Raw genomic sequence first — 13,376 nt, forward strand, 5'->3', positions numbered from 1 at the left:
CAGCACATGTGGGCAACTGTGGAGTCCATCCCACAGCTGTGTTTTGGAAGGGAACCAAGACAGCAGTCCTATCCCACTGTTCCCAGCAAATGGCACCCCCAATCTAGGATCTAGAACAGTGCCTAACCCAAATAAAGACCCCAATAGGTCCCACTCTTCCAAGAACGCTACCAGCTGACCTATTCCAAAACCTAAGATAAGCTGACTGGTGAAGGACTCTGCCAAAGCAAACCTGTAAAGTCAGGGATATGAGACCACTTACTCAAATGCACAGATATGAATGAAATAAATCCAGGACCACAAATAATCAGGTAAATATGACACCACAAAAAGAAACTACTAAAGCTTTAAAACTATCCCTGAAGAAATGGATCTATAAACTGCCTGACAAATAATTCATAATTATCCTCTTAAAGTAGTTTAGCAAACTATAGGAACACACATGCAACTACACAAAATTAGGAATACAATACATCAACAAAGAAGAAGAAATCATCCAAAAAAACCAAACAGAAATCATAAAGCTGAACAATACAATAACTGAAGAATTCAATAGAGAGCTTCAACAACAGACTCAACCAAGTAGAAGAAAAAATGAGTAAACTGGAAAATAGATTACTTAAAACTATCCAACCAGTGAAGCAGAAAGAAAAAAAAAAAAGAAAGAAAAAGAGTGAAGAAAACCTGTAGCACTTATGGGGGATAGTCAAGAAAAAACAATATACGCATTGGGAGAATCCTAATATAGGATTAGAAGATAAAGAGAAAAAGACAGAAAATATATTTAAAGCAAAAATGGTTGAAAACTTCCCAAACCTGGGGAGAGAAATGAATGACCAAATTCACAAAGCCCAAAAAATCCTGGATAGGCTGAACATGAAAGGGTTACACTGAGACACATAATAATTAACTTTTCAAGGCAAAGACAAACAGATAATTTTGAAAATAGTGAGAGAAGAGTGACATGTCACATGCTTGGGAGCTTCCATAAAACCATGGGTGAATATCTTAATAGAAACTTTGCAAGTTAGGAGAGAATGGCATGATATATTAAATATGTTGAAAGAAAGAAAGAAAAAACCTAAACCCAAAATACTATACTCAGTAGAACCATCCTTCAGAAATGAAGGAGATAAAGACTTTCTTTACCAAACAAAAGTTGAAGAAGTTCATTGCCACTAAACCTGCCTTATAAGAAATGCTAAAAGGTGTGCTTTATGTGGAAATAAACATGTGTAAAACTCACTGGTAATGATAAATATAAGTCAAAGACAGATTCTAATATTGTAGTGATGGTGCATAGTTCACTCACGACTCTGGTTTTCAAGTAAAAGAAAATGCATTGAAAATAACCATAAGGACAATTTGTTATTGAATACACAATATAAAACTATATAAATTGTAACATTAATAGCCTAAAATGTGAGGGGGAGAACAGAAAGTGTAAAGCTTCTGTTTGCTATCCAAGTTAAGTTGTTATCAGCTTACAATAGGATATTATAAATATAAAAATATTTCATATAAGCCTCATGGTAACCACAAAAGAAAAACCTGTAGCAATTATACAAAAGATTATCATAAAGGAGTAAAGCATACTGGTATAAGAAATCAACAAATCACAAAGACGACAGCAAGAAAAGAAGCGGGAACAAAGTATCTACAAAATCAGAAAACAGCAAAACGGTAATAGTAAGTCCCTAGCTATCAATAATTATCTTAAACATAAATGGATTGAGTTCTTTAATTAAAAGACTTAGAATGGCTGAATGGATTTAAAAAAAATATATCCAATGATATGCTGCCTACAAGAGACTTACTTTGGCTTTAAAGACATACATAGACTGAGAGTAAAGGGATAGAAAAAGAATTTTAAATACAGTAAACCAGAAAAAAAGGAGGAGTAACTATATCTATATAAGACAAAGTAGACCTTAAGCTAAAAATGGTCAGAAGAGACAAATAAGGTCATTATATAATTATAAAGGGGTCAATCCATCAAGAATATATGGTGATTGTAAATATTGTGCATCCAACATTGAAAATCCAAATATGTAAAGAATATATTAACAGGACTGAAGGCAGAGAGACAACTGTACAATAATAGAAAACTTCTATTGAGACTCCAGTCTCAACAATAGATAGATCATACATATAGAGAATCAATAAAGAAATAGCAAATTTGTACAAAACTAGAGACCAAATGGACCTAACAGACACACATAGAATATTCCATCCAACAATAGTGGGATACACATTCTCCTGAAGCACACATGGAATATTTCCTAGGATAGATCATATGTGAGGCAATAAAACAAGTCTTAGCAAATTTGAGAATATTGCAATCATCCAAGTTGTTTTTTTTTTTTTTTTCCTGATCATATTAGTATGAAACCAAAAATCAGTAACAGGTAGAAAACCAGAAACTCACAAATACATGACGATTAAACAATACACTCCTGAACAACCAATGGATCAAAGAAGAACTCAAAAGGTAAATTAAAAAGGTATCTTGAGACAAACACAATTGAAAAACACAACATATCAAAACTCCTAGGGTGCGGCAAAAGCAGTTCAGAGGAAATTTTACAGTGACGAACACATACATCAAGGAAAAAGAACAACCTCAAATAAATAATCTAACTTTAAACCCCAAGGAACTAGAAAAAAAAGGACAGACTGAGCCCAAAGTTAGCAAAAGGAAGATGAAATAATTAAGATTAAAGCAGAAATAAATGAAATAGAGAACAGGAAAACAATACAAAGGATTAACAAAACTAAGATGGTTCTTTGAAAAGATAAACAAAAGTGATAAACATTTAGCTGGACAAACCAAGGAAAAAAAAGATAGAGGACCCAAATAAAACAAATTATAAACGAAAGGGGGGACATTACAAATGATAACACAGAAATACTAAGGATCATAAGAGATCACTACGAACGATTATACGCCAATTACTATGAATGATGATACGCCAATAAATTGGACAACCTATAAAAAAACAGAAAAAAGTGTCGAGAAATATGAAACCTTCAACAACTGAATCATGAATGGAAAATCTGAAAAGATCAGTAATGAGTAAAGAGATTAAATCAGTAATCCAAAACCCCCCAACAAAGAAAAGCCGAGGACCAGAGGTTTTGCTGGTGAATTTTACTGAACACTTAAAGAAGAATTAATGCCAATTCTTCCCAAATTCTTCCAAAAAATTGGAGAGTACAGAACACTCCCCAAATCATTTTACAAAGCTAGCATTACCAAGATATCAAAGATATATAAGGACACTACCAGAAAAGAAAGCTGTAGGCAATATCCCTGATGAACATTGGTGCAAAAATTCTCAACAAAATACTTGCAAACTAAATTCAACAGCACATAAAATAGATCATACACCATGACCAGCTGGGATTGATCCCTGAAATGCAAGAATGGCTCAACATATGAGAATCAATAAAAGTGATACATCACATTAATAAAATAAAAGATAAAATCATATGATCATCTCAGTAGGGACAGAAAAAAGCACTTGACAAAATTCAATGTTCATTCACGATAAAAACTCTCAATAAACTGGGTGTAGAAGGAATATACCTCAATATAATAAAAGCGACATGACAGGTGTATAGCTAACATCATCCTCAGTGACAACCGGTTTTTTCTCAAAGATTAGGAGCAAGACAAGGGTGTTCACCCTCACCACTCCCATTCAACAGAGTACTGGAAGTCTAACCAGAGCATTCAGGCAAGAAAAAGAAGTAAAAACCATCAGAATCAGAAAGAACAAAGAAAAACTGTCTCTATTTGCAGATGACATGATTTTACAAATAGAAAATCCTAAAAACTCCACCAAAAAGCTATTAGGCTTAATGAATTCAGTAAAGTTGCAGGATACAAAATCAACATAAAAAAATCAGCAGCATTTCTATACACTAACAACGAATTATCTGAAAAAGAAATAAAGAAAACAATCCCATTAACAATAGCATGAAACCAATACAATACTTAGGAATGGATCTAACCAAGGAAGTGAAAAATCTCTACACTGAAAACTACTAAACACTGATGAAAGAAATTGAAGAAAACACAAATGACTGGAAAGATAACTCGTGTTCTTGGGTTGGAGAAGCTAATTTTGCTAAAATGTCCATATTACCCCAAACCATGTATAGATTCAATAAAATCTCTATCAAGATTTCAATTACCTTTTTTTACAGAAATAGAGAAAAAATCCTCAAAGTAGTTTAGAACCACAAAAGACTCCAGGTAGTTGAAATAATCCAGAGAAAAAAGAACAAAGCTGAAGGCATCAAGCTTCCAGATTTCAAATATATTACAAAGCCATAATAGTCACTATAAAATGATATTGGCATAAAAACAGACACGTAGACTAATGGAACAGAAGTGAGAGACCACCCCCCAAAAAAACCCCATGCATACATGGTCAACTAATACTAGTCAAAGGAGCCAAGAACACTCAATGGAGAAAATACAGTCTTTGATAAATGGTGCTGAGAAAATTGGATATTCACATGCAAAAGAATGAAACAAAAAAAACTATTTTATACCACACACAAAAGTAACCTGAAATGGGTTAAGGCTTAAATGTAAGACCTGAAACCATTAAACTCCTAGGAGCAAACCCTGGGAAAACCTTGAAATTGATCTGGGCAAGGATTTGTTGGATACAAAACCTAAAGCCCAAGGAACAAAATCAAAAAGAAACAAGTGAGACTACATCAACTTAAAATGATTCTTCGCAGCAAAACAAATGATCGACAAAAAGAAAAGACAACTTATGGAATGGGAGAAAATATTTGCAAATCATGCTTCTGATGAGGAGTTAATATCTAAAATATATAGGAAACTCATACACTCAATAGCAAAAAAGTCAAATAATCCCATTTAAAAATGGGCAAGGACCTGAATAGACATTTTTCCAAAGAAGATATTCAAATAGCCACCAGGTACGTGCAAGTGTGCTTGAAATCACTAATCACCAGTGAAATGCAAATCAAAACCATGAGATATCATCTGACAGCCTCTATGGAAATAGCATGGAGGTTCCTTAAAACATTAGACATAAAACAGCCATATGATTCAGCCACTTCTGGGCGTGTATCCAAAGGATACAAAATCATTATCTCAAGGCGATATCTGCACATTCATGTTCATTTCAGTATTTACAATAGCCCAGAGATGGAAACAATGCAAGTGTTCATGAATAGATGAATGAATAAAGAAAATGTGATACACACTCACACACATACACACATATGCACACAATCCATTAGCACATGAATGGACAAAGTGTGACATATGGAATATTACTCAGCCACAGAAAAGAAAATCCTGGCATTCGTGACAACATGGATGGATGTTGAGGGCATTATGCTAAGACAGAAAAAGACAGATACCATAGGATCTTACTTATACGTAGTATCTAATAAAACAGAACTCACAGAAACAGAGAAGAGATTGGTGGTTGCCGCGGGTTGAGAATGGGAGGGTGGGGGAAACTGGTGAGGGTGGTCAAAACTTCCAGTTATAAATAAATTCTGGCTATGTAATGTACAGCATGGTGACCAGAGCTGACAATGTTGTACTATGTATTTGAATCCTGCTACGTAAGTGGACCTTAAATGTTCTGATCACAAGTAAAATAATTGCAAGTATGTGAGGTGTTGGCTGTTAACTAAACGTATTGTGGTGATCATTACATAGTATTCATGTATATCAAATCATTCTGTTATACACCTTAAACCTATATAGTGTAACATCAATTATATCTTAAGAACTCCGGAAGAAAAAATAATAAAGGCAATGAGACTGTTGCATAGACAAAACAAACAAAACAAAATTCTGTCCTGCCAAAAACTATATTCCATAAAAAGGTACATAAGTAAGTGTTGAATCATCAGTAATACAGAATGAATACATATTATGAACAGTGATAACATCTGTGGGAGGCAAAACGCCACATTCAGCATAGTTCTTAACCTCACAGCGATGAATCACAAACGAGGTGAAATGAAACAAGAACTCCCTAGTTCCTACGGGTTGCACTGCATGATCCCCACCATCCCTGCCACAGGAGACTAGGATTCCAGAATTCTGTACAGAACCATGACTTGCTGAATTATGTGGGATGGGTCATCAATACTCTAGGAGCTTCAGCAAGGGGAACGTTCCAGGAGCACAGTCATGACCCTGGAAGGCCCCTGAAAGGTAGCAGCACTGGGTAAAGTCTCAGAGACTGGGGTTCACGGCTTGTGGACAGGTGGGGAGAGGTGAGTATATAGTGTAGTGTCCTGCCAAACCAGACTCATGAATAGATTTACGCTCTGAACATAAAAGGTTCAGGGGAGAAAAGAATAAATCAGAAGTACAGTAGAATTTTTAAATCCTCTCATCTCATATGAAAGAATAACATAAAACAAAACACTAGCAAGAAAAAAAAAAACCCAAACAAGGAGCACTTTGGGAAGTGACAGAAAATGTTTACACCTTGGCTCTAAGCCATCAGATTCCCAACTGTTTGTGTGAATAATCTACACTATAACATTCTTTTCTTTCTTTCTTGGCCTAAGGATATGGGTACTAGGACCCTTTGAAATATCAGATGAGAAAGAAAAGAAAAAAACTGTTAGGCCAAAAAAAAAAAAAAAAGAGAGAGAGAGAGAATAATGCTTTATCAGAATAATGATAACACAGGTGTCCAAAACAAGACAAAAGCCAAACCCACAGGACAGGGGAAAATCATGGACGCCACAAATCAAGAGGCCTTCAGAAATGTGTAAATGTGGTAGTCTCCTTGTTGCGATTTCATTGCAGAAGCCCTCTGATCTGATTTGATCACAAGTGGCCCAGTTAATCAAAATGTCAGAATACAGAATCAGAAAAATGTTCCTCACACTCATTTGGGTTCCATGCAGAGGGAGCAGAGAAGGGAGGTGGAAGGGAGGGACCTGAGCCGGATCACGGGTTTAGATTCCCACTCTATCAATTATCAGCTGGGGGACTTGGTGCCTTAGAGTCCCCATTTGTAAAGATGCGGGCAAGGATACTGCCTGCGCCTCACAGGGCTGTAATGGAGATGGAATTGGTGAGCACTTTAAAGGCTGCAGAACAGTATCTGACACATGGTAAACACAATGCATTTGTTAAATAACAGAGTTGGTAGGGTCAAGACTACTTCTTTGCCTAGGGATCCTATTATTAAAGTCTGTTGTGTGCATGTGTGAGTGTGAGTGAGTGTGTGTGTGTGTGTGTGTGTGTGTGTGTGTTTTGTGTTTTTTGGTTTGGGTTTTTTTTTTCGGGGGGAGATGCTTTATAAAGCTCATGCTTTATAAACACATTGTTTATGCATATGTCTTTGTTTTGGGTTTTCTTAACAGTGTAACAAGAACTTAAAATCACTTGGGAAGCAATTTGCATGCAGAATGCCTCTATGTTTAATACAATTCTCCAGCTCCCACAATTTTTTAGTTAGGCACCTATATCTCATTTGACCATAAACATTTATTTAGTGACTCGCCTTTATAGATGGTTTTGAAGCACTCAACTTTGTTTTATATAAACAATTCTTTCGGTATCACATTTCATCGGTTTATATAGTAGTTAAAAATGATATAATCACCATAAATACTACTTGCAGAAACATACTGTGTTACAAAGATGGCTCATTTACGGTGAGCATTCAACTCAACTGGTAAGAGAAGAAAGTATACTTAGCGGAGAACTCTATTAGTTGCCAATGTTTGTTGAGTTGAACGTTGTTTAACATGATTTATAAGAAGAAATGGTGAGCATTGGTTAATCTGGCCAGTAGATTCAAATTAGGTTAATTAGAGATTCAGGTTCCATTAAGAACATTACTTTGGGATTTTACTTGCTATATGGACTTCTTAATTCTTTGGAATGTAGCTCAAATTATAGATTTTAATACAGAGGGCCTTGTTACTCTGATTTGTTACCACCCCTAGCCCCAGGGGTACCATTCTGGAAACTGGAATCACCATAGATTACTGCCATTCTTAAGATTTTCATTTTCAGGTTAGACTTTTTTTTTTTTCTCAGCATGTATCTGGTTCCCTTTGTAAATTTCCCAGACTTTGTCAACTAATCCATAAAACTATCCCATTTTGTTTCTTCTATACAAAAAAAAAAAAAAAAAAAGCTAAATCATAGCCATGTAACTCCTTACTTACTATTTTTAAGGGACAAAGACTGGTTCTTATAAATTATTTTCTTTTCTACTTTTTACAATCTATCTCCTAATATCACAGTGGGTTCAACAATCTTCTTTCTATATTTCTCTTCAGGTGGACACTTCAGATTGTAGATAATCATTAGGCTGTATTCAGCAGATGACGCCTAATGCGGGTTTCTAACTATGCAGAAAACTACTCAGAAATCTCCAGTACTGAATCTTCAGCCTATGGTGGATGCTGTAGGGTCAATAATATTTGGGACCAGGTACACTGGTGGAGTTGGCTGCACCCAAAAGCCACACCCTCAAATAGGCTGGGCTGGATGGGCGTGACTGAGTAGTTCGGAAGCATCCACATAAGACGGGAACAGTTCAGAAGAGAGCATAAACTTCCCTTTGGTGTATGCAAAATAACTACCAACTTGCAGAATAAATTTGTATCACTTATTCATTATTCCATTCAACAAATAATTATAGCACTTCCATAGGTGCAAAGCAAGCATAGATTGCTTTTACTTTAGCCCAGTGCTTCACAGAATGTATTTGTGCCACCAGAAAATAAAAAAATCATGAGTCACTTAATTAACAGACCCCCTGAAAAGCCAGCGGCTCCATCTCTCTGTGCTTGTGAGCTGTAGATGGTAAAGGGCAGGCAGCCCACTTTCTACCATTCTTCTTTACAGAACTATTAACAGCCCATCTTTCAGAAATGTTATTTAAATTCGAATGGCTCCTGGAAGGAAGACTATTTGGGGAGGAATATAAAGTGTGTTGGCTGGAAATACCCAGTGAATAAACACTGAGTTCTATTGTTAGCATACACACCATTCCCTGCCATTTGGATATGGATTTCAGAAATTTGTGACAGCCAACGAAAAAGTTTAAATATCTATGGCACATGTGTTTATTATGGAAATAAGCCATCATGATTCATAAACAGGGACTATGGAATCTTAAACATTGTTCCAGAAAAGCCTGAAGTTAAACCAAGCAAAATGGAAAAATTCATGAACATGCAACAGCTGTTAAAAGTAATTATAATACTGGATCTTGATATGAGAGAGCAAAAGATATACAACTTTTTACAGATGCAAGATTCTCTGACAAACATTTGTTGTGGTTGGGACCAGAAAGAGAATAGAGATAGACAATTTTTTTTTCTGCATAATTTTTGAGTCATAAATTATGAATTATGCTTTAACAGATAAGGCAGAGAGGAAATTAATTTAGGAGATGAGATCTATTGTACAATTCAGAGACTTGCTTTCTTTTAATTTGGGGGGAAAAGTTACACTTTTGATATTTGGCTTTATCAAACATCTTTTATTCAGTGAAATGAATGGCAGTTTCTCATTATTTCCCTGAGGAGTCAAGGAAAGATGTTCATGTCAAAGTTCAGAGGGTACAGTAGCAACACCGTCCCAGCCATCTGGAAAAGTGTTGTCCTGTAGAAGCTCCAATGGTGATGGAAATGTTCTATACATGCACCATCCAATATGGCAGCCGCTGTCCACAGGAGGCTTTTCAACACTTCAAATGTAGCTATTTTGACATAGGAACTTAATTTTCATTCAGTTTTCAATTTCAATGGAACCATGTGGTTAGTGGTTACAGTGCTGGGCAGTAGAGTCTAGAGGATACCTCTCTCTTCCCTCTCTCTCAGCCAGTTCAGCCGGGCAGCTGGGGTTTATTTTTCATACATCGTCCCTGTGAAACCTTACCTTTGCTTAGCCTCAGAAGGGCTGTAAGCAAGGCTCATGGGAGCTTGTTTGAGCAAATATACACATTAATGGAATTTTAAAAAACCCCAGGAAACAGCAAAGATCAGCCTCCCAGCCCCTTTGCCAATTGATGCGTCTCCCTGAAGTCAGGTTTGTTCTCTGGTGTCTTGTCAGGGACATCATTCAAAATGATGCAAATGGTTTGACTTTCCACAGCTTTGCATGTTATGAAGGAAAGTAAAGAAGGAGTTCAGTGAGAGCTTTTAGACAAGGAGAACCTGAAAAACACTGAGGCAGAATACAGGAAGAACTGTGTGTGAGGAGGAACTCTGCATAGAGACAGATATGAAAGAAAAACAAACCCCAGCAGAATTTTTGATTACAGAGAGAATGAAATAAAGAAATGTACTTGGCATTACATAAAACTTTCCCCTGGTTATCACGGAATGCAAGATTACTAATACGAGTCCCCAAAGTAATCGATGATTTCCTGACTCCATTCCACAGTTCCACTTCGTTTACTAGAGGACACCTTCTGATGGTCCCTTTTACCTGTTTATTATTTGTTGATCTATTCCTTTATCTAAACATAGCTTTAAAAAGTCAGAAATTTAAGAGACGTTCAATTTTAATGACATCCCTTGAGAAGGGAAAGAATCAGGGTTCTGATGCACGATGCCTTGCCTATGGAGATACTGGAAACTTTTGAACCAAAGTAACTTTTTGTCAATAGCATTTCAGTAGCAAGGATTGTTTTCAATCCTCCACATACCTGGAGGAGCAGATCAGAAGTTGTAACTTTTTGTCAATAGCATTTCAGTAGCAAGGATTGTTTTCAATCCTCCACATACCTGGAGGAGCAGATCAGAAGTTGGTCTGATTCGCTGTTGGAACAGGATGCTTAACGTTCGATTCTGTTGTTCCAAATCAAACACTCTTGTTTTCAACTTTAGACATTCCTCCCTTAGATCCTACAACAAACACAGCGAAAGGAAAAAAAATCTATAACTGAAAGACGCCTTTGCATATTATAACCATATTTTATCTGATATTTCAGACACATTAGTATAAAAATAGTATTTTTATCCTTCAAAGCCCCTGGGGAATAAATCACACACAATGTTTTCTTCCATAGTCCATTGTCTGATAGAATTATTATGTGCAGAGAAGACCAATTTAAAAAAAAAAAGTATCTTGAAATCAGAAGTGCATTAATCTAGCATGCTATTTTTGAAGATGGTAAATGTTAGCGATATAAAGTCAATTTGAGTTTCCACCTATATATTTTGCCTTTTCACTGTCTTCCTAAAAGCAATCATAAAGCACAAACCACAAGGACAATAATGTTTTTGCAGTGAATAGAGATTTGATGAACTAAAGAAACTATCACTTTTGATAGAGCCTTTCGCTGTCATTTGTGGAAACAAGTTGAAATTTTCAACGCTGGGGCTAATAGAGCCAGTGATGCATTTAGAGAGAGAGAAGGAATTCTGAAATGAAAGCTTTAAAAGGCCATGTGACACCTGCCCATGCTCTGAACTTGTGGATTTCCATGTATTTGGGGTGGCTCATCTTGGTGCTGGGGAAGAAATTGAGTAGCCATACCCGGACATCCTTCTGGAGCAGCTCTTTTGAATAGTTCAAAGACCACAGAGACCTTTCCCCCAACTTTCATGAAGGAGGCTATAACATAGGAGCTTTAGGATTCTCTGGAATCCACCAAGGAACTGCCTTCCAAATTAACTTGTGATAAAGGTACTTGTAGTACTTAAATGTCCACTCTCTTTGACGGGGTTCAAGAAAGACCAGGTAGAATAATGCCCCAGTTCAAAGTTCTTCAAAAGCTGATCCTTTCCTACATGTCAGACTTGATCTTTCCCTACTTCCAAATTTTTTAAAAAAACTTCTGCTCTTGCCATATAAAGAACAATGGTTGGCTTGTTGTTCTCAAAAGCTCTGCCATTCCTACCATCCTCTTCCCTCCCCCACCGTCACGTTCCCTTCTCAACCTCCTGTTCAGCCCGGTCCAACTTTGGCATTTTGACTGACATCCATTTAAAAATCTGTCTCCTCTCTGACACTTGTATCTGGCATCCCACGAAAACCACTCCTCTTTCTGAACTCCGGTAAGCCCTCAATGCCTCTTAAAGGACATTTAGCGTTCGTTACTTTGTACTGATTTTATCTTTCATGCTCTAGACTTCTCTTGTCAGTTAGATGGCACGTTCCTCAAAGGCAAGCGCAAGAAGGTACCCCGATAATCAACAGCACAAGCAGATGGTTCTGACCCTCTTTCATTCCATCACGTGGCAAAACACCACATATAGTAGGAACTTAATAATTGTGTGATTGTTTTGTTAAATGGGATGATGGTGATAACAAATTCCCTAGTGGTAGTGTGACTGAGACTCTGAGTTTCTCGGCACTTCTAGTTTGTGGATCTATATATTTTGACGTGGGGCAGCTTCAGAGCTTACTTAAGACTCTCCAAGCTTACTTAAGACTCTCTCACAAGGCAACAGCTCTGATCCCCAGGCCCTAAACAAGAGCTACAGAGATGAGTGGGCCTGTCCATAGCCTTGTGTGAAGCTAGAAAGATCCAACTCCTGAGGCTTTACCAGAGCCTCATTATATCCAGATTCTATATCATTTATTCTACTTACAGAGGGCAAGGAAATAGGCCACGGTGAGGCTCACCGCACAGCTTACACTCTCCTCACCCTTTTAGTTGAATGGGTAGAGCTTATGCATAGGATGTTTCCAACTGATTGCTACCTACAAGTGCAGAGCACAGAAGAGAAATATCATGTGCAGAATGAGGCACCTGAGTGCAAGACCTAGGAGGGTAGCAGCCGTGCAAGGCAGGGGCAGGAGTGTGCGTGTGAGCATGAGCAGATATGCCATTTGGCAGAGACCACTTCGGGGTCCTAGGCACCGCTCACGTGAAAAGGCCAAACTTGTTTCCTTTATTTAGAATTCAACCTTTGTCTGTGTCTCACTTACTCTACTTTTTGTTCCTAGCATGCACATAATTCTCCCTGCCCTAAACACTAATTGTTTTTAGTAGTGCTAATTAAGTAATTAATAAAACTTGACTGTGAGGTAAATAAATATTAATAGTACCTATTGGGTGGGAAAGCATAATCATTCTCATTTGCAGGTAAAAAAGTGGGAGCAGAAGCATGCAAACGTGGGGTTGCAAGGAGAGAGGAGACCTGGAAGGAACCGCATTGATGATTTTTTGCAGCAAAACTGAGATAACTTGAAAGAGTACTTCAGATGGGTAAAAATATAAAGAAAAAAGAAAGAATAAAAGAAAAAATCAATATACTCTATAGAGATTTTTTGTACAGGTGCCCACATTTCAATGGCTATTACTGTTACTTAAGATGGTACAAGTTCATTTAGCAGGAACACAATTGATTGACATTGAAAAATGGTCATCACT

At 37.0% G+C, this 13,376-nt stretch overlaps 1 protein-coding gene across 5 annotated transcripts in view; it reads right to left on the reverse strand.

Moving 5' to 3' along the window:
* NCKAP5 (NCK associated protein 5) overlaps positions 1–13,376 on the reverse strand; it is a 941,115-nt gene that overhangs the window by 174,458 nt on the left and 753,281 nt on the right. For all 5 annotated transcript variants that reach the window (XM_087856956.1, XM_087856989.1, XM_087856931.1 and 2 more), the window contains one exon: positions 10,780–10,899. In XM_087856956.1, the coding sequence (XP_087713082.1) occupies positions 10,780–10,899 (120 nt within the window). The remainder of the gene's footprint in view (positions 1–10,779; positions 10,900–13,376) is intronic.

The sequence above is a fragment of the Ursus americanus genome, chromosome 1 (assembly GCF_024610735.1).
Source record: "Ursus americanus isolate L20-20 chromosome 1, mUrsAme1.1.p, whole genome shotgun sequence".
NCBI classification, from domain to species: domain Eukaryota; kingdom Metazoa; phylum Chordata; class Mammalia; order Carnivora; family Ursidae; genus Ursus; species Ursus americanus.